General features: G+C 39.5%; 2 protein-coding genes and 1 long non-coding RNA gene across 4 annotated transcripts; 1 reads left to right on the plus strand and 2 right to left on the minus strand.

Moving 5' to 3' along the window:
- Window positions 1–6,773: 6,773 nt before the first annotated feature.
- On the minus strand, window positions 6,774–21,145 carry LOC119727495. Its single transcript, XR_005270979.1, has 3 exons — window positions 21,081–21,145; window positions 20,369–20,583; window positions 6,774–8,422 (listed from the first exon to the last, which is right to left on the minus strand). It is a non-coding gene; the product is annotated as an uncharacterized LOC119727495 (long non-coding RNA).
- On the minus strand, window positions 10,491–16,119 carry LOC119727492. Its single transcript, XM_038199380.1, has 7 exons — window positions 15,847–16,119; window positions 15,311–15,371; window positions 14,796–14,887; window positions 13,938–14,030; window positions 13,641–13,703; window positions 13,127–13,213; window positions 10,491–12,481 (listed from the first exon to the last, which is right to left on the minus strand). Exons 1-7 carry the CDS (start codon window positions 15,919–15,921, stop codon window positions 12,278–12,280), a joined length of 675 nt encoding a protein of 224 aa, XP_038055308.1. The 5' UTR covers window positions 15,922–16,119; the 3' UTR covers window positions 10,491–12,277.
- Window positions 20,450–25,179, plus strand: LOC119727494. Of its 2 annotated transcripts, XM_038199381.1 has the most exons (7): window positions 20,450–20,568; window positions 21,105–21,177; window positions 21,455–21,555; window positions 22,265–22,363; window positions 23,055–23,132; window positions 23,932–24,006; window positions 24,859–25,179. In XM_038199381.1, the coding sequence occupies exons 1-7, from the start codon at window positions 20,497–20,499 to the stop codon at window positions 24,922–24,924; spliced, it is 564 nt and encodes a 187-aa protein (XP_038055309.1). In that variant the 5' UTR covers window positions 20,450–20,496; the 3' UTR covers window positions 24,925–25,179. The 2 variants fall into 2 exon arrangements, with proteins under 2 accessions (XP_038055309.1, XP_038055310.1); XM_038199382.1 differs by lacking the exon at window positions 23,055–23,132.
- The last annotated feature ends 599 nt before the right edge of the window (window positions 25,180–25,778 follow it).

Genomic DNA, 25,778 nt, shown 5'->3' on the forward strand with positions numbered 1-25,778 from the left:
AACTATACTTCATGGAATAATGACAACTGTCGAGTGCACCTTTAATCGTTTAATACAGTACAGGAAAGCTGCCTAATAGTCTCCCCCCCCCCCCCCCCCAAAAAAAAAAAACATTTTTAGGGTAAATAAAAAACACTCACTGGTAACCACTGTACACGAGGAATAACTCTTGACGTTATTACTACTGAATGGAACAGATCAATTTCTTCAAGGCAGTTGAACTGTGCTTAGGATCTTGCGTAGGGATTTTAATGACCATCTGCGAATTTTCCCCTTAATATCTAATCGTAAGTATTGAATGCTGCATGGTAGAGGCATCGCGTCCAAAACGGGATCAGGTATAGGCCTATCACACGTAAACAGCACACAAAACAAATGACACATTATTGTGCTATGACCCTCTTGTCTTGGGCATATTCGGCAAAATGCACTTATGCATGATGATCATTGTTCTATGTAGTTTAATACAGCATCGGCTCTATTATTTTGCTGTTTATCCGCATTTTGTTTTACGGAACTGAATTTATAATAAATTATGCATGCCAAAACCATTTCATGTATTTTATTGAAAACCAAAAAGCAATGATATTTCATTGCCGGCACAAGCATGAGGGAGTGTTCGTCATAACAAGCATTTTATTGCCTCATAACAAACAAGCACTTGTCATTATGCGATTTAACATATGTTACATTTCGTTCCATAATGCAGCTTGAATTTGCCGAATTCATACCGAAAAGACAATTAACGAGCGAAGACATGGCTTTTATCTTAGTAATCCACACTGCCGAATCAGCTTGAATGTCACAGACATTTTTCCTCTCGCATAAATATCTACTTGCTCGTCCAACCGCTCCCGGTAACAGCGTCTAATGCGATAATAACGTCTTGTAGAATGTCTCGGCTTACCTCATATGCGACAGGCTGCTCGTTTTACACAAGAGGATAATGTTACTGTCAAGTAATCTCACTAACTGATCACACCACTTGTAGTTCAAGTAAAATTCAGGAGTCGGCAGCACATTGAATAATCATCACAGTGGGAACCCACAATGGTATATGCTCCAGTATTACGCATTTTACAGTGTTATACAGGATGGTGCAAAAAGAAGGAAACCCACTTTTGACAGCAATTTTCACCTGCTTGTTGAGCATATTTGAAAAATTCAATTTAATGGTTTTGAAATATTGATCTTTAAACATGAGTGACGACAAAAATGATTGCAAATGCATATTTTGTCTCTGAGTCTGAGATATGGTAGTTAAAACATTTCATGTGCCAAACCTGTTTGTCCACGGATGGCTTTATTCCATCCGCTTGACTGTGAAGACAAAAACACTACACCAGACTTATACGCGTAGACAACAGTGATTTTGGTGACTTGTATTAAAATTAGCATAATATTGCGCATTTTTTTGTTGATTTATTTTTTCATCATGTATGGTTGAAGAGCTATACTTCACTACATTATATAAAAACAGTTCAGGTAAGTAAGTATCGGTTAAAATTCCTGTCAAAAGTGGGTTTCCTTCTTTTTGCACCACCGTGTAGCTTACTTTTTGAGGTATTTTTTGGGGGGCTGATTATGTAGTCTAAGTGCAATGTGAATTCCCATGGGCAGGTAGAGCTTTGAAATCTAAAGTTCTGTCTGTTTTCTTAAGAGGGGATTAGGTTCGGGGGCTATAACACCTTCAGCGGTCAGGTTGGCAGGCTCGGAGCATCACTGTCAGTGCAACTGTCAAAGTTGTCCGCCTCATCTATTATATGCATATTATCGTCTGACTTCCAGAACGTGATTGGGAACATGGCGCCATACAAATAAGAACATCGTACCAATTACAGTTTTAAAGTAGAGTATAGACTGCACTGTGATATTTTGAACCGTCGGGATTTAGAACAGTGCGAAACCGCGTTATTTTTTTTTTCAGAGAGTTTTGATGTTTTGAATATCTTCTCATACCAGCCTTTTTGTTGGTGAGTCCTGACGACCGGAAATGAATTTGCCGATTGAAGAAAAACGCCACTTGTTCATTAGTCGGAGAAAACCTATTTTCATGGTACAGTTGTGCACTTACATTTTTAACAAACAGGGTACAGACCCACTAAGAACAACATGCGATAAAGTAAAACCTTTTCGAACCTTCAAAACATGTTCCGTTATTGTCAGCTAGACAATAGTATGTCAACGCACATTCGAGGAAAATCTCCAAAAGTTTGCCAGTATCTACATTTCGCAAACAACGTGAATTTTCTCAATGGTACCGTTTTATTACCTCCGCCAAGGAGTTATGTTTTCATCGGATTTTGTTGATTGGTTGGTTGGTCGGTTTGTCTGTTAACAAGATAGCTCAAAAAGTTATGGACGGATTTGCATGAACATTTTTAGGGGTGATCCTTGGTACAAGTACAATTTGCAAATCGATTAGATTTTGGAAGTGATCCGGATCTGGGTCTGGATCCAGGATTTTTTTAAGGATTCTTCACCATTTATGCGAGTATTTCTTTTGGGGGTACTGACAATATGGCACGCAATTATTGTCTAGCCTTGGAGGAGGTTTGCGCTCTCTAAGTGCTTTCTAGTCGTAGATAAATTCAAAATGTCTTTTGGTATAGACTAAGTATATCTTTGTAATGAGAATTTTCAATAAGAAAACTAGCAAATCTTGAGTTGATATCGTCGGATGGACTTTATACTACCCGTGCTTTTTGGATAAGGTATTTCTGCATGGTCTATTTCAATCACAGTCGTTTTGTCTTCTGAATTTTGTAAGCTCTCGTCTAGTGTTACCAAATAAAACAGCAATAACGAATGGAATCGTGCCCAAAATGTTATTGTTCTTAAACGCCCATGGTCTGTTTATCCCCGCTGTTAGCAGTCGTAACGTGTTTTTTTTTCGTCCGAATAACTCGGGCAAGTAAGCCGTTTCCATGTGCTGTCACTCGTCGGTCGGGCACTTCGTTTTCCCGCGCTCAGTGTTTGGTTTTTGCTTGACCTGTTAAACGCGTATACTTCAATGTGACAGTGATTAGTAGCCGTTGAGAGGCAAGTTGTCGATAGGAACTCCGGGCCGGCCGTCCTAATAGATGTACATGTACAGTATACAGGTGAGCCATCCCTAAACATGCCTGGCTAGGATCGATCGAGCGGAGTTTGTTCTATATCATGCGGGGGACTCGCCCACCGTTGTGATCGCTCGTCGAGCACGCTGATCAAATACTCGGCCTGCAAGCCTGGGGGTTTTGATGTCGGGGCTGATTTTGGCGGATGCTGCCGTCGGGTGTTGTTAACGAGGATGGTGAATAAGATGAGAGAAGTAATTTGACCTAAATAGGTGTGTATGTACTGTACTGCAACATGTAAACTGAGATGTTTGGGTTTGAGTTGGTAACAGTACATTGCTCACAAGCCATTATGCAATTTTCATCGACACCATTTCGTTGTAGTCTCTTTCTACTCCAGTTTTAAACCAACTTGTTATCATTACCTGTCAGTATATCTAGAAACTGGTAGAATAATTGATAAGTAACCCCAAAAATGGGGCCATTTCAACTTCCATAACATTATTAAGTTTGGGTGGAAGCCTTAACTGCGGAATACGTTTTGCAGCAGTCTAAAAGGTGGCTCAAAACACTTTAACTATTGGCGCTTTATATAATTCGTCTTTAAAAAGTATTGTGGAACTTTATAATAAATTGCATTGCATCGACATGTTGTTCATAAATAGGCCTACATCAGCACTATATTTGCAGGCTTTTCGCTGAACAAACATCCGCTCGCAATATGAATCAAGAAGTGCATGCTCTTGGGTCCCTTTGTCAAGTACATGAAAAATTGACCACAGACTATAGACATTCTCATGGCTCCGATATTTTTTCATGAATGGAGAGCGAATGGCATTTAGCCCGCAACTCCTTCAGTAGTCAGTAACCGAGTCGTGTGTGTATACGTAGTTTATACATTCAGTCTCCAGTGTTACTTTTTATAAGGAGTACAAGGCAGCATTGCACGGAGGCAATTCTCAGCCAGCCGCGACCGTGCTCGCGATGCTTGGCTTACCGGTCACCGTTGGTTGGACTTGAACGAGGGCTCAAGAAACAGACTTTTTCAGTGCGAGTGGTTCTCGATGCATTCACTTTTTGAGTGCGTCAAAAGTCGATTTTTTTTGAAAGAGTGTCATCATATTTTTTGTCACTTGGTTATTTTCTTCTTGCCCACTGAATGGACATGTGCGGGTAACATTCCGTAGGTAACATTCATGGACATTGGTACATTATAAAAATGACGTTAAGTTAAAAGAGAACCACAAAACCCCTCTACGTACAAAATGAGTTTCTTTCATGAAAAGTACCACCTAGTGACGTAACATAGTGCTGTGCCCAACTCCTTGCTGTTAAACTCTCCACCTTTTTGTCCGAGTAAGGCCACACGTCGCGTTGTTGTACGTCGTGTGCCAGGCATAAGGGCATATGTGCATATGCCCTTATGCAATAGCGCGTTATCACCAAAATGTTCCCAGCAAAAGGGCATATACAGAAAACTGCCTCTTTTTTCATGAAATTTAGAAAAAAATCGTCAGAAATTAATACAAGTTGTTCCAAAACTTATGATTTATACGTGTGACAAATTTCAAATTCGTACGATTTATGTTACGCGTGGGAGAACATTGGATTCATTATACGCGTGGGGAAACATTAGAACCTTTCAATGCAATTTTCTTGAAAATGATTTTTGCGTCAGAAGGCTCGTATGCCCTTCTGCCGGGCAGGTTATATATTTTTTTAAATAACAGGTATAGAGTGCAAATTCTTAGGACTTATGTTGCATATTTTGTGACGCATGCCCCTCTTGGTTGCAGTGTATACAGTGTGTAGTTACTTTGGTTGTTGTGAGAAGTTCCAATCGACTCAGATGACTTGTGTGATGTACATCGGGCGCTGCGCACTGCACAAATCGAGGCCGTACTTGGTCCAACTCGACAGGCTAGAAAAGGTCAGGCGAGATCGCGATGTTTTGACGGACGGATTCCCACTCATTTTTGCCTAGCTGTAATCAACGTGTCAGGAAATCGTGAAGAAATCGAAGCGGTTTCCTTGCGGGCTGGGATGAAATATCGACGATTATGGGCCGCGGGGTCTAAAGGCTGTATACATTACGAATCAGCAGGGCATGGTAAGAACCACGACAGCGAAAATCCAGACAGCTGATAAGCGCAGCCGGTTCTGCAAGACATGCAAGCAATTTTGATATTTAGTCGATTTGGGAGTTATACCGGTACTCTACTCTTGCGAATATTTACAAGTTTAAACAGACCTTTTAATCAGTGTACTGTATCTAACTGTATATCGGGTAACTTTTACACGGAGATCTTTAATTTAGTCACTTCTGAAAACCACAGCTAATGAATGATCAATCTGCTCACGCCGAAATCATCTTTAACGCCAGATAGAATATTGATGTTGGTATGCGTCTCTTAACTACTTTTAGCTCTTTTGGGTTTTCGTTGAACTGTATGGCAGTGTTGCAATCGAGTGCATCTCTATGAGTACGAGTAAGAGTACTTTGCCATTAGTACGAGTATGAGTATGAATACGTTGTCACGAGTACGAGAATGGGAATTTGTTTTCTTGCGAGTACGAGTGTGAGTACATTCTCATGAGTACGAGTACCAAAAATGTACTCGATCGAGTACGACTACGCCACACTGCTATATGGTACGTAGATGTTTCCTTATTGTATAGACTAAACGCAGTCTCGGGGTCGTACGTGACGTCACCAAGACGTCATACCAAAATAAATAACGCACCGATCTGGCTAGTTTTTGGGATGCACAAAAGCTCAACTACATTGGGCGAAAATCTGGTGCCGATTCCTGTCACTTATGGCCCTTTACCGCGGTTTTGGAATGAATGAGAATTTTTGTACACTGCCATTGCAATGTGTTCTTACGTAGCTTCAAGCTACAACGTAACGACGCTAAAGATTGTTTCTTTTGCATCATTTTGAAACTGCGGCACTTTCCTTCAATACGTCGATTCCGTGCAAAGAAAGATAGATACATATAGATAAGCTTCGCAGGAGATCGTGCGTGTCAATTTCCTTTCGGTTAGCAATCACAACAATCTTAATCCCTGACGTTGAGATATTCATGATAAAAAAAGTCCAAGTTCCTATGTTCGTCATTGAGACACCACGACTTGCACTCGAAGATATGCAACTCCGTGCCGCAGGGAAAACGGCAAGAAAGTCGGATTTTAAGTAGAAAACGCATAATAATATGCATGAGACCGGGGAAGAAGTCGGCAACGCGCCCGTGGGGTCGACTCGCTCCGGTCCTTGCCGTTAAATTGCCCGATTTTAATCAGATTTCCTGGTTAGATTCACGCGAGAGGGAAAAGTTCCGTGAACGGGTGGTCTGGATGGGATTGGCACACGCTCAGCCCCGGGGACGGAGAGGTTATTTCGTCAATCAGCACGGTGCTTGCGGGAACGGAGACCGGGCGAAGAGAGTGTTTGCCCGGTATATGCAGATCATTAATGTTTAGTGGTTGCTCCCATATCTCCGGGGTGTTTTGACCCTACATAAAGGCCGGTGTATCGAACCGACTTGCAATGCTGTAAGCTTTTATCTTAAAGAAGTTACTTACTCTGGCTTTCGGCGGTACTTTGGGGGAAAGTTTCTTAAGACCTCATTAGAATGAGCAGTCGACAACAGTCTGGGGGCATTTCTTCTATAAGCATTGATGACCACATTGAGGCATATTTACAGAGGCTTCCTTTGCACATTTTGCAGTCCCGAATTAATTTCATTGCATGGTACAAAATCAAAGGTTTGTTAGTCAACTTTATGTACATGTTCATTTTTTTTATTTTGACATTCTTCTAAATTAAATCTACCTGTTATAGTTTTGGTGTCATATTAGCTTTTTAAAAGTTATTCCATAAGGGTTTTTAGGAACACTCGAATACTGATGATTTTAGACTAAAAACTTACCAAAAGGAAATAAGACAAGGATCATACAACATGTTGGTATTATGTTGTTGGGTGCAGTTTATGCACTTTTCTTTGTGTATAAATATGCTCTCTTCTGATGTTATCTGTACTCCAATCCTCCAATCCATCTGGAATCTGTCACCTAGAGGTCCCGAGATTGAAGAGGTGTGACGAACACTGCACTAAAAACATGATCACCGGCTTGCTAGTGCTCTGCCCGCGGAATGCCTGGCCCGGCCGCTGGGCAAGCAATCGGCATCATGATTCTTATTGTCGCCGCTGTGTGTGCATGCTCAACTTGCGCTGGCGACGCGGGAAAAGCCCCTATGAAATTCAAAGTGGCCACTTTGATATTTCCAACGGGGTCCCGTGGGTGGAAATCGGGCCCGGGACACAAATCCGGAGTGGAACACTATACACTCCGAGACTTGGGCTTATTTGCAGGTGCTTTGATATGCGCGTTTAAGTCCCCTAACTCCCCGTGGAGATGCGTGGAGTGCCGTCAATGTATGTATTTTGAAATTGACCGCGAGACGAAGTCAGCGTTGCACAACCCTAGCAGACGGCACTATGCCCGAATTCAGAAGTGTTATTGTTGTTTTGCGTGTCCCCCTTTTTCAGCCTGCAAAGAGAAGCAATATATCCCACAGGTCCGCTTCAGAGTAAGGTCCCATGCAAACTTGCCACAAAATATTGCCATTGATTTTTTCTTGCTCATAATTATTGATGCTTGATTTCATTCCGCTGTCAATAGCTTTTCCAAAAGACAGTTTTCAAGAGCTGTATAGGTTAAGGTAATATTGACCTGAGTGAATGTGCAATCCGAGGTGAAAGAACGCTTTCAGACTCGGCGAATTCTATACGTAATTCGCCGGTAACTGCGTCAGCATTGACGCTGGTCTCTATTTGTCAGCAGTTATCTTATCGAACTCACGATCTCTGTATGCCTATGACGATAAGCATTGCTCTTTTGGTTGTGGATGAGAGCGACAACCCTCGGGGACGGGGAGAAAATGCTCTCCGGCCCCGCATCAATATATTTTCTTCGAGGGTTTATGGAAAGGGAGAAAGCCAATAACGACAGAGGAAAATGGCGAGAACAGACGTAAAACCTACGTACACGTTTTTCAGCCTGATCAGTATACAGCGCCCCCTGTTGGCAGACTGTACCTTAATGCCAGCGCATATTTTCAAGGCTATAAGACGTGCTGATCGTTTCACACTTGTTGGCTGAGTTTGTTTTTATGGTTAAGAATTACCTGAAATATAGACAACGACGTGTCAGTGACGGAAAATCGTTTACTTAGCTGCTAGGGCCGCCATTAGGCGCTACAGAACGTTATTCGTGGTTTACTTAATTACCTTCTTCATGTCATGGGTAGAAAATGGGTAACTTCATATCTCCGCACGTCATTTCTCCAGTGATATTATCTGAAAATGAAAAGGAGACAAATCACTTCGTTCAAGATGTCATTGATGTTTAAGCCACTTTAATTACTGTGGTAAGGAAATAAATGACTGTCCGTGTTCGTAAAGATAACCATAACGTCATTAATGACATGAAGTGAGAAGTACAAGCAAATGAGACACACAACTAATGAAAGATGTGTCATGTACTCAGTGGTGAAAACTTGTAAATCTTAAATCAGAACATGATTGTAAGCATTCATCAATTTGAAAACGTGCACGTCAATGTTGACTGTCTATGTTGTGGCAACACAGCAAAACTACTGATATTTAGGCCCAAAAAAAAAAGTCTCCGGTTTCTGGTATGCGCGCGAGTCGCCGTAGCCATGCGCGTCGGCAAAATGAAAAAGTTTTTTTTTCAATACAAGATGATGTTTCAAAACCGCCAAACTCACTGGTTTGACTGGAATTCTGCTGCTGCACGATTTTAACGTATTTTTAGATGGGGTTATGATCGAGAATAAGATTTATGTGGCCTCTCTGGACTCCCATATATTTGCACTAAGTTTAGTCGGGCACCATTTACAGTCATCAGCCGACATTTGAAGCCAAAAAAAAAAAAAAAAAACCAGGTAAAAAAAAAAAAAAGCCGCGTCGCCGCACCACTTTTGGGGCAAGCTCCATACCAGAAACCGGAGACTTTTTTTTTTGGGCCTTAGAGATCAGTGAGCAAAACCAACCGCCGAGCGATGCGATCTTGCTACCCCATAGCTGTTTCCCAACATACATTGCGCTAGCGTAAAGGAACGCGCACGCAATCTATCACATGTATCATGGAATATGTACTGTACATCCCTTCGGGGTGCAGGCCAGTAAGTGGGCTCAAAGTTGCTTACGCCAGTGTAGCATGAATTTAGGTTTTATGAAATACGGACTCATTGGTGGTATTGCGCATGCTCATGCATAGATAATTAGGAGAGGGACCGGTCACGTGAGAGGGTTTAACCAATAAAAGGGAAAAAGAGTCCGATTTTCATACGAGTCCGATTTTCATATGACACCGGCCCAATCTCGATTTGCGTGTTGTGGGCCGGTCGATCATGAACTTAAGGGTCTGTAAAATAAGAAGGTGGAAGCCGTGAACAGGACTGCGAGCTGGTATTTCTGTGAAATTTGGATGCAAATGGGATAATTACTCTAGTTTGCAATGGAATGTATAGGTATTATTTTTTTTTCAAAAGGTGATTGGCTTCAGGATTACTTCTACTATAGCGTTGATCATCTTCAAGTGGCTGGAAATTTTCTTTCACAAGTCATCAGATTGCCCCGAAAAATAAAAAATAAAACAGAAAATAAAAGATGAGGAAATAAGCTTTCATTTTGATGTGTGCCTCTAACACCTTGGGAGAGTTGTGAGTATTTTCCTGATTTTTGAAAGTGGGGGATTTATCACAGGGGTCTATAGCAGCTTATTTACTGGTCTGCAACCACGCGCGAGACACACCGCCCTCTGTAGCTCCACGGACACCATACCCTTCCCCTAGACTGGCTCCCAGTCCCTACATCATCGACCCTGGGTTCGAATTTAACAGGAACCAGTATAAAAATAATTATAACCCTTCCCCTGAAATTAATTATTTTTTATGAGTTCTCCAGAGTACTCAACGGCGTGACAGGTGAGTACAAGTATCGTTGAAAATTAAAAGATTTGTAATTCCACTTTAAACGATTTGCATATACATGTACATGTATATCACACCCACACTGAACTTATGTCAAATACAATGTACATGTACATGTACAATGTAAAGTACATTAACCTCATCATAATCTTCAATCAAGAAGAGATCATGAGATGAGATGGACGCCGTACTCGGATTGACACAGAATATCATTTGAGAAAAAAAAATCATGCTTTTACAGTTGCTTCCAAGTCCTCGTTAAGTGATTTTTTTTTTTAAATTAGGACGTCAAGAGTGAAAAATCACTCTTCTATTTTCAAAGTCTGGGGGAGAAACTTGGTTAAAAAGAAATCATGAACGTGTCTCCGTCTCCAAAAATCTTTTTCAAAGAAAAACTAAGACACAACGTGTTTAATAACAACAGGCCGTCCTGCTTAATATATTTTCAGTTTGAGGATAATATTTCATCCTGCTTTTACATGTAGTCAGCCTGCTTTCAGTTAACTCTCCAAAATATTTACAAGAATATTACTCGTTAAGTGACGTGCATTCCATTATTCCTAAAATTAGTGTAGGCCTATGGGCAGTTCCAGCTTTATGAAAGGAAGTGTAAATGTGTATCTGTGACAGAGCAAATGAACCATGATACATGTATCTAATTTGTGTTTTAGAGAAATGATTCAAAACCCATAGTCTGTAATGATGGATGTAAGATTTGAAAATACGTTTTCAGGTTTATGAACACTAAATAGCTATGTCACGAGCATTGCATTACGCTGGAATTGCTCACATGCAAAAACTAACAAACAACAGCTGCTTTGTGCAACCTACAACAAAATAACAAAATATCCAATGTAGGGTGATTAATATGAAAAAATAAACTACAGAATTTGAAAAAAAATCTGCATATTCTTTACAAACACTATTTACAGCTTATTAAAGTGTGAGGTTTGTTTCAATTAGGAAGTGAGACAATGAATAATTTTGTCACACTTTGCACGCTTTTGAAGCAAATATCCATTCAGAATTATGCATAAAAATACATAGAGTTCGTCAGAGTTATCATGATTAGCTTTCAAAATGTTTCCTTCAAATAACCCGCAATTGCGTAATAATGTTAGTTTTTAACCCCTGCAAACAGAAAACATACTGAAAAAAAAAAGAAATAAAATACTGACCAATTAGATTTCACACGCATGTATTTTAAGAATACCATCAACTTCTTTAGATTCCTAGAATATTATCCTTTAAACGCCTCATAACAGCGCCACATTGTAAGATGAGCAGGCCTCATTGGCAAAATAGGAGCCTACTGGGGGATAACGACTAGCAATGGCAAAAGTACACTTCACAAGTTAACGGACAAAGTAGTATATAAATATACGTAAAGTATAACCTTTTTGCTACGAAATATTTCCATGAAAAAAGTAAACATCTTAATAAGTGAAAAGCCTCATTGGTGAAGATACTGAAAATGATTTTATGGTATGGCAAACTAATTTACGGTAGTTAATCAAGCAAAATCTTGTTTGTTTATCAAAATTGTGCAATAAAATATATATAATGTGAAAGGCATCATTGGTTGAGGTACTTGAAAAAATACACTACAAGGTATCACAAAAGTATCTTGCACAAACAACACAAATGTAAAACAAAGTCTCAAATTTCAAACAAGCAAGAAGTAAAGTATTTCATTATTATTTCTTGGGCGCAATTCAAAACAATTCACATAGGGGCCTGCGTATATGTTTATTTCGCCGCGTTTTAGGGCCAGCTCTGATGGTTTCCGGTCTTAACATGACAGTAAAATATTGACTTCGAGTCTCCTCTTTTCCTTTTCTTTACATGTTCTTGTTACTAAGCAAAACATTTTGGAAAATGGTCCCGGACTCGTGGCCCTGGACTACTATGGCAATGGCCTCTGAACTTTATGAAAATGGCCCCTGAATTAATGAAACTGGCATCTCGACTTATCAAAATGGCCCCTGGACTTATGAAAATGGTCTCTGTACTTATGGAAATGGCCCCTGGCCGTATGAAAATGCCCCCTGGAGTTTCTGTGCACAGCAGCTACATGAAGTTGGCTCTTGCTTTTTTGGTATGTTTTTTTTTTTTGGCTTAGCTCATAACATAATTTTGTTAGCAGTATTGTAACTTTCTGCGAAGGAATTCAATGCTAAGTGGGCCCCGGTTTTATTTAAGCTTTGAATCCGTCATCGGGCTGGTTCAAGATGGGCTGTTGTGGGGGCGGGTACGCATACCCAGTCTGGGGTGGTGGCTGTGCGTACCCTTGCTGGATCATGGGCTGTCCGTAGGCCGGAGGAGGCTGCTGTACGATGAAGGTTCCTGCTGGGGCCTGCTGCGTGATCACTGGACCACCGGTCATGATCACAGTTGTGGTCTGGCGTGAAGAAGACACAGGACAAAATCAGTTACGTGGGGATCGCTCAAGTATAAAATATTTCTTTTATCACACCCTAAATAAGCCAAGGGTTTGTTTCTGCATTCAATAGGGTACCTTGAACAATAGAGGACAATAGGACCACAATTCCCGATGGTCCAAGATCGTGTACAAAACATATGGGAGGTCTTCCCTAAGAAGTTATAGTACAACAAAAGAGGAACAATACGGGGCCACCATTGCAGGCAAAATACACATTTGTAGGCATGGATTGGTGTGTTCGAATCAAGGAGAAATTTCGTCAGTTTTGTTGTTTCAAACAATACATTTTCTGATCAGCAATAAGATTTACTGGCACTTATTAAAGTATGGGGTGGACAAGTTTCAAAAGTCAGTTCAGCTTAGTGCCCGATACTCTCATGCACAAGAAATGTCAGGAATGTCTTGTAAGCTCAAGTTCTGGGTTTTTTTCAGCACTTGTTACATGCGAAGTGTCCATTATGTTATCATAAATAAAAAAAAACATGGGGAATGTTGTACAGTTTGGGGAGAAACAAATGTGTCCATATAATGTTATCATAAATGAGAAACATGGGGACTTTTGTACAGTTTGGAGAGAAACAAATATATCTGGAGATATCTTACTGTATTTGCGGCCTGAATGTCTTGGACGGTACCACGCCCTGCCTTCAGCTCTTGGTATTGGGAGATGGCGCACAACAGACACATAATCTACAAAAAAGCAAGTTTCATTCAAATTCAAATACGATATTGAAATTATTGATCTTACTTATGTCAACGACCGAAAATGGGCACGCTACAAAAATGAATTTTCCTTTTTTTGTAGTGATTTTCTTTTTACTGTGACGTTTCAAAATTCTATTAAATTTCAAACTTATGAAGACACATAAATTTAATTTTAAAATTTCAATAGTGCATGTCCCCTTCGAGAGCATAGTTTGTAAGCAGCAAAACCATGTTTCATATATGTATTTGTGAGTTTTCACCGAACCTTTTTTAATTATCTCTGCAGCCTTACTACACAATCTAACTGCTGCTGCTAAACTCATTGGGGAAAAAACAACACATTAAATAATGATGTGCATACAATATTGGCCAGCCATTTGCATCGCAGATATTGAGGGTCAAGTTTACTTACATTGAGTGCTAGAAGCAGTAACCAGATCACAAACGGGATGATGAGTAAAATCGCTGCAAAACCCTAAATGAACAGCAAAAGACAGTGAGACAAAAAAAATTGGAGTGTGAATGTAATACATTTACAACAGAGGTACAATATGTAGCTAATTAATATAGCCATTTCCAATAAGCAGGTCCCTTTTTAACAATTAAAATAACCAGAAATTGACTGTTGTTTTTGTTATTTCCCCCCAATAACAAAAGTAGATGATGTAAAACCGAAGAAAAAAAAAACCATGCAGGGCATGATACTTACCAGTACAGACAGCCACACAATGTAGGATGCCAGCTCAACAATCATCATGACCAGCACGGCAACGATATACGGAATAATCAGTCCGGCAGAGTCCTATGAAAACATAAACAACAATATCAAACTATCGTCTATTTGTGTTGATAAGTTTCATGTTGCGTGTTTATGACCCTAGCTCCATCACGCAGCTAGTATGAAGCGGAAGCAGAAATGAAGAAAAACAATAATTGATATCTCGTGCAGCGGTGCAGAACGCAATATCCTTCGTATCTAGCAAACGATGTATACTGTACGAGTTTATATTTCATTTCAACACAACTACTTTTCTGTTGATTCTTAGCAAACAAAATTTGTCATTTATTTATACGTCAATTTCTCAACATGTCATTTTTTTTCTACTCAGTAGACTAACAACAGCTGTTCCAGATATGCAAGGCTACCAATAAAACTGAATAAGAATCGGAATATGTAGCGCACGTTCAACATCCAAAATTTATGAACATAAGAAAATTTAGCAAATCGACTTTTCTCTCATCAAAAGTCGTTTAAACTGGAAGTGTTTCTCAAGTAAAGTCCGTATATAAAGTATAGAACCCCGAAAATGTGCACTATAATAATATAAGCGTGCTACATAATTGTAGGCCTAACACTGGTTGTTTCAGCACATGGACTGCATGCGGACTTATATACAGAGTCATTCCAGTATATTGAATGTTCTTCCATACATGTACATGTAGCCTATATATATTAACAGATACCGTATTTTCTCGAGCGTTAATCATCTTCATTGTCTTTGTGCATAGTAATCTTCATGTGATTCTGGCCACTCCTACTTATTGGACCGAATATCGATTTAATTACCTTGGAAACGCCAACGATGCCAATAATGGAGCAGACGAAAACCAGTCCATAGACCACAAAACTCAAATAATACATGACCAGGACAATGCCACCTGTTAAGAGAGAGAGAAAAGATCAAAAACATTACGACATTCTACAAAGCTAAAGCTAATGCATCTTTCAAAATGTAACCTATAGATGATCTTTTAAATGAAAAAAGGAAAATCACAGGAATATCATCGACATTTAAAAGGAATGGTTTAAACAAATTTTCGTTTCTAGAAATTGGAGAATATTTCTAAAGTATAAGTACAAAACACTATTTTAACTCCCTATATGGATTACAGGCTACTTCTTCATTCCCGCAATTATTTGGGGAAAATTGTCTCTCATAAATGTTTTCATGTTGGTTTTTTGGGTTTTTTTTTTAAACGAGGCACAGCGTCTTGAATTGGCATCAATGTTTTCCCGCCATTTTCAATGCAATATATTCGGTCGGAATGTAACTGTGACACAGCTATTTTTGTTCAACTTACCTAGTAAGTTCAAGAGAGCAAAGCCCGCACCGGACAACGCGCAAAATATTACTGCGTAAATCTGCAAGAGAAAGAGCAATTACGTTAAATAATGTTATAATGTCCTCAAAAAATTCAATATCATTCACCATTAATGGCACATTCCAAAATGTACGTTTCTTATACGGACAAATACTGGTCACGTGGGATTGTTGATGATCCTACTTTTCCCAACTATGGTCATTTATGACAATAATTTAATGGCGTGGTCCAGTGTGTATCTGTTTGCAGTGGGACCTTACCAAGAAATCTCTAGGCCTAATCGTTGAAGACAATATACCGTAATATCTGATTACTTGCTGTATATTTTGTAGAGGCACGAACGCAACGTTTTCTGTTTAAAAAAAGTTCTAGAACGTCAGAATCGGCGCCTGTGGCATACCGTTGTAATAAAGCAATTGAATGCGTCTCAGACTTGCGAAAGCAGTAATTACAGAGCCTGCTATTACAAAATGTTTTCGGCTGCGAAGATGCAAAAATTACTAAAAATTACTTACCAGAGAGTATATAGCAGAAGCCATTGAACCACTGCGGGTATCATTAAAACAGCAACACCTCTTCATGATGGCCATGTTGGCGGTTTTGTTGAGAGAATTTCTCCTTCGTATTTCCAAAATCTAGCAGAGCTCGGCGCAAAAGCAACAGTTCACAAGCGTGAGAGCTCGGCGTAGTATTGACTTGCCTCGCAATTGGCCTACATTTTGTATGGATTGGTGTATATTCACGTGTTGTGAATAAGCGGTTGTTAGGAAACGCAGACGCACAATATTGCCCCCTCATGAATAATACATGAACTGCCTTACAATCACTAAAAAGGTGTTTGCCCCCTTCAATAACCCCCAATCGATCATGTTTTATGGGGATAATCTTGTCCTATATTGCATCATGGCATTCCGTGAATTGCTTTGGTTACGTTTCTTCTTTCTTACTCCCAGTGAAAAAGAATTCCAATAAGCTCAATGATTTGCTAGGTATAATTTAAAATTAATGATAACGTCGTTCCATTTGTTTTCATGCAAACATGGGGAAAAGTTACACATTTTTATGCCTGCTTATAGTATATGTGACCTTTTGTGAGGATTTAAGACATGTATCCTGAACAGAGGGGTGTTATAGACGCCTTTGTGGTATTGCACAATGTCTCCCTGATGCAAAAGGCATGTGTGCCGTGCGTTGTTGTTGATACCAACGTGGCGCGTCAAGGTGTTACCCATGGCAACCAGCATCAACAGTAGCTGTTGTGATTTCGGTGTAGGCCTATTATATTTTGTGGAAGCTTGTCGATTCGTCAGTATGCACGTAAGCCAGCAGCCGCTGGACAGGTACCCTCCGTGTCTGATTAAAGGGAATATACAACATTTGCAAACATCGAAAAATAAAACTACTAAGTTTTTACGAAATACCTTACTAGGATGTTGGTAAATGACAGTCTAAATCATCCTGTAAAATTATTGCACCTGGTGTGAAGTCATTTTCAAGAAAATTGTATTTTTGTATACATTTTCAACGGTGGTCGGCCGACCACCGTTGGAAAAACCTAACTATTTTTCAACTACTGCTCCAACTTTACACCTTTTTTTCAGTCCAAATTTTGTTTGCTATTGGTTACATGTTCATGAACGGGTGCAGGCCAGCTACACTGGTTTCCTTACCTTACAATTTTCCGGCATTAATAAATTGATCCATTTTATCTTTAGTGGAGTCAAGGAACCAGACTACTTGAACATTTTTGTTTTTCTTAGTTTTTCCAGCATTTTTGAACACAAAACTTCAAACATGTCAGTGTAACAATATTTGATCTATTATACTAACCCCTCAAACAGTTCATTTCTGAAAATTACAGCAAAAGCCAATGATGTACATTCCCTTTAAACCATGAATGGTTTGATAAGGGAAATTATACTGGTTTTGTAATTACCTAAAAAAGTATGCCAAGGGAAATATAATATATGTTCTTGCGAGTCGCTTTCACTTTCGTCGCAAGGCTGCCGTGGTATAGAGGAGCAGGAGGTTGTCAACATTCGTTGTACGGAGGGAGGGAGAACCGAGGCATGGCAACCCACAACAACAGTATAACGACGTTATTCAATTTATCATCATTATAATTTGAATGCGCACATAGCAATGCCACAAAAACTGACGAGAGCGAGAGGTCTATCGCCACGCGCCGTTGCAAATTCACAATTAAAACCTCGACGAGACAATGATGAAGCACTTGGATTAATAAGGGCTTGTACAATCAACGAACAATCTATTACATAAGCCACAGCAACAGTCACTACAACAAAAAAGCCAGACATTTCATCACATTCAGGCACTTCGGAAACTGAGACAAGTTATGAAGTGCAGCGTCTTTCGCACTTCACAATACAATGTACATGTATAAACTAGAACGGTCTGCTCTGCGAATATATTTCAATGAGCTCGCGTGTAAAGCTTTTGCGAACTTTTCTGAAATAAGTAAGGTTTGTTAACGTAAAGGGGTATGTTTTGCATCCAAAGAAACAATTATCCGACATTATACGAATGGTGAAGGCCGAACATGTTTTATCAAGCTGTTAGACACATAGTTAAGGCTTATGACTGCACTGATGATCTCGTTTCTAGAATAATAATTTCTATGGCTTTGTTGCAATAACTAGTCACAACACAAAGTAATGGTCGGTGCATGTGAATGGGGGCTTTTGAGACGTTGGTGGCAACAAACACACCGGTCTTTTCCATTGTTTACGCCAAACGCCCAATCTGCCGTATTAAATGGAATGGAAAATGGACTGGTGTGTTTGCTGCAACCTGTATACGTCTAAAAGGTCCTCCATTGGACCTACATGTACATTAATCATCTATTCCTCCGCTAGTTGATTGCTGAGGGAACTTCAGTGATATAGCCTTGATCCCGTATTTGCATTAAGCAGGGCAAAATAGCTCCTGGCTACTATTTATGGAGCAAAAGGCACGAAGGGCTAACACAATATTCCGTACAGAAAATCTATAAAACGCTACGAAGGTAGTCATGTACAAATACGGGTCACGGGCTGACGTTTGTCAGTATACAGCCTTTCTTTCAACTCAAGCATACAGAAATTAATAATCGATAGAAGATGAAGATGACGTCTCCAGGTCTCATTTTGCGTGAGGAAACTGCGGGACTTATTAGCAACGGTAATTTTTTTCGTTGAATACTATGGGTGCACACCGCTAAATAGGCCTAAATCCATCAGCCGAGCTCATGAATAAAAGTTATACCCTCAACATATTCTACATTAGAGAGTTCTGAGCGCCGCAAAATGGGGGAATTGACTGATATGGTAATGAACCTCTGGCCCGGACTTGGGGCTTCCAATGCTGAGCATTTTGGATGCTGTTGGGCTCGAAAGTGGCGCTATTTTGCCATGTTGTAGAGGGATCGTTTTTCAAGATGGCTACTTTTCCGCTTTGGGGAAAATTGGGGTCGTCTTCTTTGGGTGAGAATATCTCGAAAAGTCAATGGTCAACCCACCAAAAAATGAAAAGAAAACGAAAGATGACATGTTGATCATCATTTTTCTGTGCAGCTTGAATACCTGTGAGAGTTCTGAGTATTTTAAAAAGAATTTGAAGTATGGACATTTAGCACTAGTGTCTGTGGGAATTTATTTGCAGGGTTGCATCCCTATTGGAGTTTTGCACAGCCCCCTCTGTTGGCAAGAACTGAACAGGATGATGGATAGTCCCGTGCCCATTATAGCCATCTGCCATGGGATATAATATTGCTACTCTCTGAGGAAAAAACAACAGAACAAAAACAAACGCCTTTCCGCACGTGTTGCGGAAAAGCAAGTACATGTAACAATAAAAAAAATCATTTGGGGTATCTAGGCCTAGCTTTAATGTTTGCGGTTGAATAAAATCAACAATTCTATAATTCATCGAAAACAGGGACTTTTGTGCGCGCGGCATGACAAAAATTCCAGAAAGCAGAAGCCTTTGGATCTATCTCCCTAGAGGAAACGGAAGAAGTATACACGTAGCATTGCACAGGAAATAATACCAGATCCTGTTTGTACCACAGCTGAATCACGATAGAACGAACGAACGGATATGTGCTCTTGTCGCCATATTTGTGACATTCTCCTTCAAGCATTATAAATATTTTGAAGATAAACAGCCTGCCCGACGAAAAACAAATGTGAGTACATGCACACTGTTTTATTTTAGATATAGATTATCCGATGTGGATGTTACTGGCATGGATTGATCAGTCAATTGTTTTACTGATCTCTTCGGATTGACGCCACATGTTTTATAACGCTCAATATTTTGATGCCACGGTCATTCAAAAAATATTGGAGTGACATCTCACCCATAGGTCCAACGTTCGATTTTCAGGGAGTGTTATAGGGGATATGATTATCACACTCTCCCCCCCTTACTATTATCCCATAATCCTACATATATGTATTTCTCATTGTCCTCTGGCTTACCTTCCCTTGTCCCCTAGGCAGTCCGTTCAATGCGGTCCATGTGTGTGGGTTTGAAAGTTTTACGGTATTTTGAGAAACACTTTTATTATTTAATTAAGTGCTTTTCATTGAAAGTTTTAACGTGTATACTGTCTGTTTTTATATTCAACATTCTGTATTGTGTGTATTTGAAATTTTATTTGCAAACCGAGAAGTAAAATTTCATGCTGGCATGATGAGTAAACAAATTGAATTGAATTGAAAAGTTAATAATCCCTTCACCTAAAACAAAATGCTTTTCATTCGTTCGAGCGTAACATTTAGCCGAAAACTGAAAAATTGTCGCTAATGTAATTATTACCCAATAAATTATACTAAAGCGAACCATTAGTAGCATTTCATCAGTTTCTGATGAAGTTGTTGTAGCTACAAAAGCACGAATTCTTGTTATAGACATTGTGTTTTGCCCACCACTTACACTATACAGGGGAGTACAAGTAGAGAGCTCAATTTTGGGGTAAAGATTCTGAATAAGTGTTTCAGATGAAATAAGAACATGAAACAAAATGTGACTTACATCTGTGTTGAAATAGATGTCCTCCTTCAATATCCGCAGTCTCTGATACATGTCTGGCAACAACTTGACTTGAAGACATTGGAAGACTGGGAGTGAGAGGGTAGGTAGAGCAGTAGGGCGCCATCATCATGCCAATCGTGAAGAACTGCTGCTGCTGCGGTCTTCGGACTGGGTGCATAGTGGTCGGGATCTTCTCAATGGTAAGCTGAAGACATCTGCAAATGTCAGATTTGAAATATAGCCCTATGTATTGAGAATATAAAAGGCGGGTTGTGAAGTGTGATAACTGCAAGGGGAAAGAAAAGGGGGCTGTGGCAGTAAAATTAATAAGGAATAGGGTGGAATTAAGACTTATAATGGGTTTCGAAATGCACTCAATCCCAGCCTTCATTTTTCTGAATAGCGCCCTCAGTGTGGTTCTATTTAGGTGTCTCCTTTTTTTTTATATGTAAAAGTACATTACCGTTCATTTGGGTGTCTTTCTTCTTGGAAAAGTACAGCACCATTCATTGGGAAAGTACTACGTGCAGCAGAAACATATCAACAACAGCAACAGGTTGTTTTCACTGTACAGAACTTAAAAGGTTCATCAATCAAACTTACAAAAAGGCCATGACACTTCCGTTTGTGAAGGATATCAATTCCTGGTATTGAAAGACACAATGTTAGATTGATCAACAGGTTGATCATAACAAATTGACAAACCCATTACCTCATTTAAATACTTCATGCTCAGGTGACGTCACTCGCGTGGGCAGCATGGGGCGGCTACAACCTGTACGAATCAGGAATATTACAATCGGAAACATGTAAGTCAATTCTGTATCAGGTGGGCGGTGACCTCATGCAATGAAGAGGAAATTTATTTTAAAACAATTCCTTCTGAAAACAATGAGATAAAGCAGGAATTCATGCAATATGACTAAAAAGAGACAAAGAGAAACTATGACTTTATTGAATCAATATAACACAAATTTCAATTTATATGCATTATCCTGCTGAGAGCATCATTCACCATAAGAAATGAACTGTAAAAAAAAAGAGGAAACTTCTGTTTTAGATCTGCTTCGTTTTTTTTCTGTTCAGTTGAAGACGTCGCCCCGTTTTACTACGGTTATGCCGTCGGTGTGGGGCTGTGGGTATTCTTATGTCTATCGTCGTTTCTAATGGTGGCGGGAGTTTGTTGTGTAAGTACAATAATTATTTTCTTCCACACAATGGCGTGCTTTTGTTTGATTTGACGATTTTTTTTATAACGCTGGGATGCTTGCACCTTGTTGCTGGAGGTGACGGAGCAGGACCAAAATAAATGGATGATTTCAACGCAAAACTATGAGATATGAAATGACGAGCATGAACATTTCCGAATCTCTTTGAAATTGAATTAGCGCCCTCATTTTTTTCATCGGCAGAACGACGTGGTAGACTGGTTCCCAGTCCCTCCATTGTTGTTTTAACTTAAGTGTCTATTTTGTTCCGTGGCGATTCAGTATTTCAGATACACGTAAACGTTCAAATAGGCATTGTCAACAGTGTATGCCTCTGTTGGGATTTGTTGGTTTGCGCAACCATACGTTTATTTTCTGACAAAAGAGCATGTTTGTTTTTTAAGCTATTCCATCCAGTGACAACAGACATGTTCTGAATAGTTTGTCGATTTGTTGGTTGGTCCATTAAATGACCGGTTACTCAGTTGGTAGATTTGTTTTTAAATTGTGTAACCCCCCCCCCCCAAAGAAAAATGCATCCATTGTGTCACATTTCAAAGTCAAAATAGGAACGTCAAAAAATAATTTCGAGTCTGGCTTTATCACAGCCAAAAATTATAATAAAATATGCACACTTTGTATTCGGCTCGGCAATCACAACTGAATTATTTTGTGCAATTTTACACAGGATCGTCGTGGACTGCTGATTCCATACATAGTGGCGGGGGTTCTTGCTATCCTGGTTCATTGCTCTCTGTGTGCTCTCTATCTGTATATCATGATCTTGGTGAGTGCCAAAGGCTTACTCACAGTTGCAAATTTGTCCCCATAATAATTTGATGGATTTTTGTTTTGCTCACATGGATTGTAAATGACAATACATGTACATTTAATTAGTGTCGAAATACTCAGCACAACGCAATTCATTTTGAATACACTGTTTGCCAATATTACGCACAATAAGTAACGATATTCTGGGCATGTTTTGGACAACCGCACTGTACTGCGCGGCACATAGGGCCTAATCAGAGAATATTGTAATAATTTCAATATATTTCAACATTTCATAATGTGCACAATACAATTTTGGGGCAGAGGACAAGCAAAACATGAGTAATGCAATACTGTGTTTATACGAGAAAAAACAAATATTTGTTTTATTCAAATCCCCCCCCCTCCCAAAAAAAGAATAGACCACACACAATGTAATGAGATTGTGCATGTGGCTGTATAAACACCGTTTTCACCAATGTAAAAAGTGTTTTTATTTGAAAACATGACTTCAAGAATGATGCATCATCTCTTAATTTCATGCTTTGCCACTCAGAATTATGAGGAAGGCCACTATGAGCTCGTCGTTGTTACAAACCCATTGAGTGCATGCGCCTCCAATAATGGGGCCCCTATTACCAGTATCACACTACAACTGGTGAACCCAAGTTCATGCTTTGTTAATGTCATGCTGGTTTATTTCTCAGGTGTTTGAGGATGGTTACGTGCACGACGTGTTCAACCTCGTAGCCCTCTCCCTCTCGGGGATATTTATTGTACTCGATGTGAGTTTGCTTTCTGCTTTCAGAGAACTGATCTCGAAATTCAAAACAAAATAAATAAATCTAGGCCTATATCCTGTTTGAAATTCCAACATGAGTCACACGCACAATACATTGTTTATAAGACCTTCAGTTGTTGGAAAATTACCACGGGGTGATGGAAAACTTTTTGTAACATTTGCAAACCCTGTGTATTATTTTGTTTTCATGCATGACTCATGATGACTGCCTCTTTTCGAGTTTTCAGAATAGGCCTTTCAAAACAGCAGGCCTTGGTACATGCCTGTGCATGTACCGGGTGAAAAGGGGATGACAAGCATTTTCTTTTTACCACTGACGGCTCGATTGCATTCACAGGCACAGAAGCGAACGTTCATGACATTTGTCTAGGTCAAATCCCTTGTATCAAATACCGTTCCTTTCAAGCGAGCATAAATTTTGACAGTGTACTTTTTTTTTAAACTGCAATATAGAATGGTAACTTAGGAATTGCACTTCCCTCATCTAGTTTCCATCTCAACCCTTTACACAGGCCTGTCTGTACCTCACACCATTTGGTTTATAAGACATTGATGAAGTTGTGAAAAGAAAACTTGTTCGAGGCAGTTAATTGATACAGTATAAATCCCGTCTGTTTAAAAAAACCCGGCAGGTTTGAGTGACCACTATCCCTGTAATTTGTGTGCACGATACATGAAAACTCACGATCACATTACAATTGAAATAAATGCAATGTTTCTGAGCTGAGGAAGTGTCATTATCTGTAATTTTGTTTTAATCGGTGGTTGTATATTGATTTCAGTCCTTGAGTCTCCTGTGTGTGATCTCTCGCTACCAAGAACTCCGTTACGGCGAAGATGCGCGGCTTGTCAGACAGGTACGTTTATTTAGGATCCGGCCATCTTGAATCCATATTGAGGCTAACCCTGCCTTCTTTTTGAGACTGAATTGGAATGAAAATGATGCGATATTATAGATTCGGGGAAAAACTTGAGTAGCTGTTTTCCTTAGTGTATATAGTGATTCAACATATGTTTCGTCTCCTCTTGTAACGTACTCCTCAGTTTGTCTTTAGGATGTAAAAAAAAGTGTCAATATTAATTTCAGACCAACACAAACGTTTCATTGTACAGGTGACCGCTTGAAGTGGAAAAAGCCCGTAACAAGCCATTGTCCGTGAACAATGTGAGGCACGCGGGAAATCCCCATACAGTTCCCTTTTCCCCTATACATATTATACATTGGTGCAAAACCAGATTGAGACATTGCCCAAACTACCAGAGACCGTCGTTCCTCACGGTATTTCCAAAGAGGATTGTCATAGAATTTCCGGTTTACGAGTATCCTGCTTGTAAGAGTGATCTTGGGAGGATGTAATAAAAAAAGATTGGGACATTTTGCGGATAGATTTTTAAAATTAATTTGGTACATTATTATTTTCTAAAACTTCCGCGACATTTCTCAACTGAAATCAGGAGGTATAACTTAAATACCATCTGTTCAATGTTTGCCAACGGTTGCTCTTTCCCTATACCCTTGACCTGCTGCAGACATGAGGCATTAATACCAAAGATAACCTTTTCTGGGCAGCATTTTGAGACTGAATGGAGGCTGTCAGCTTGAGTAAAATTTAATATCGGTCAAATTAATGAATCAGCAAACCCATGTTCAAGATAACCCACATTTTAAGTAATTTTCTTTTCTATTTTTTTTTGCACATAAATCTCAGGAGAGTGTTTTCCCAGTGCAAGGCCCGGCTATCGGCATGTCAGTCTCCCAATCAAGACGCTACTAGCGACTGTTTTATTACTGTACAGCTATGGTAATTTTATGTCCTTAAAAGTGCCGAATGGGACTAGAGTAAATTGTAACAGCTTTATAACATTCTTTCAAATATGAAAAATCATGGCAAATTACGTCCGTATTACATCTGTCTTATGTTTAAATTAAGTTTGAAAGATTTAATATTTTATACATGGAATGTGTACATAGGTCTTAAATCAGATACAGCATTGTCAATAAAACGAATGATTTTTGATATGTATAGATAGCAAGAAGTAAGTGTATTTTTTCAAATTCGTTTCTATGTAAATGGATGACTGCATGATGAGACACATCCACTGTGTATTTCGAATGATCCCGGCAATGTTACTGGGGAAGGGGGTTAGTCTGGGAGACGCGAAGACGCTGTGGCTAATAACTTGGGCACATGCAGGAAGCCATGCGTACTTCTTGCGCGAACCAGTTCATACAGTACGGTTCGCAAGGAGCCCTAGGCCTATACGGGGTCTGTAGTCGCGGATAATGGCCCGAGCCGAATGTCCGGGTTCAAAGTAATTGTTTAAAATCGGCCAAGCATATATTTAAGCTTGGAATTTCCTCTTTCTGTTTGTTATTTCCCAGTTGCATGACTGATATAAGTATTACATTTTGTAACGCTTATATTAGTCCTGCAACTGGGAAATAAAAAACAGACAGCGGAAATTTCAAGCTGCGCAAGACTTCACACAATGTTTGTAGGCCTACAGTTTTAATGGAACAAGTGTGAAGTGAAAACGAAGAAATCAGTTGATCGGAGTAAAAGTTGCATGCATGTAATCCATAACTTGGTGAAATAGCAGCGACATAAAATGTTTTATACGATTTTTT

The sequence above is a fragment of the Patiria miniata genome, unplaced genomic scaffold (assembly GCF_015706575.1).
Source record: "Patiria miniata isolate m_02_andy unplaced genomic scaffold, ASM1570657v1 HiC_scaffold_20, whole genome shotgun sequence".
Taxonomy (NCBI): Eukaryota; Metazoa; Echinodermata; class Asteroidea; order Valvatida; family Asterinidae; genus Patiria; species Patiria miniata.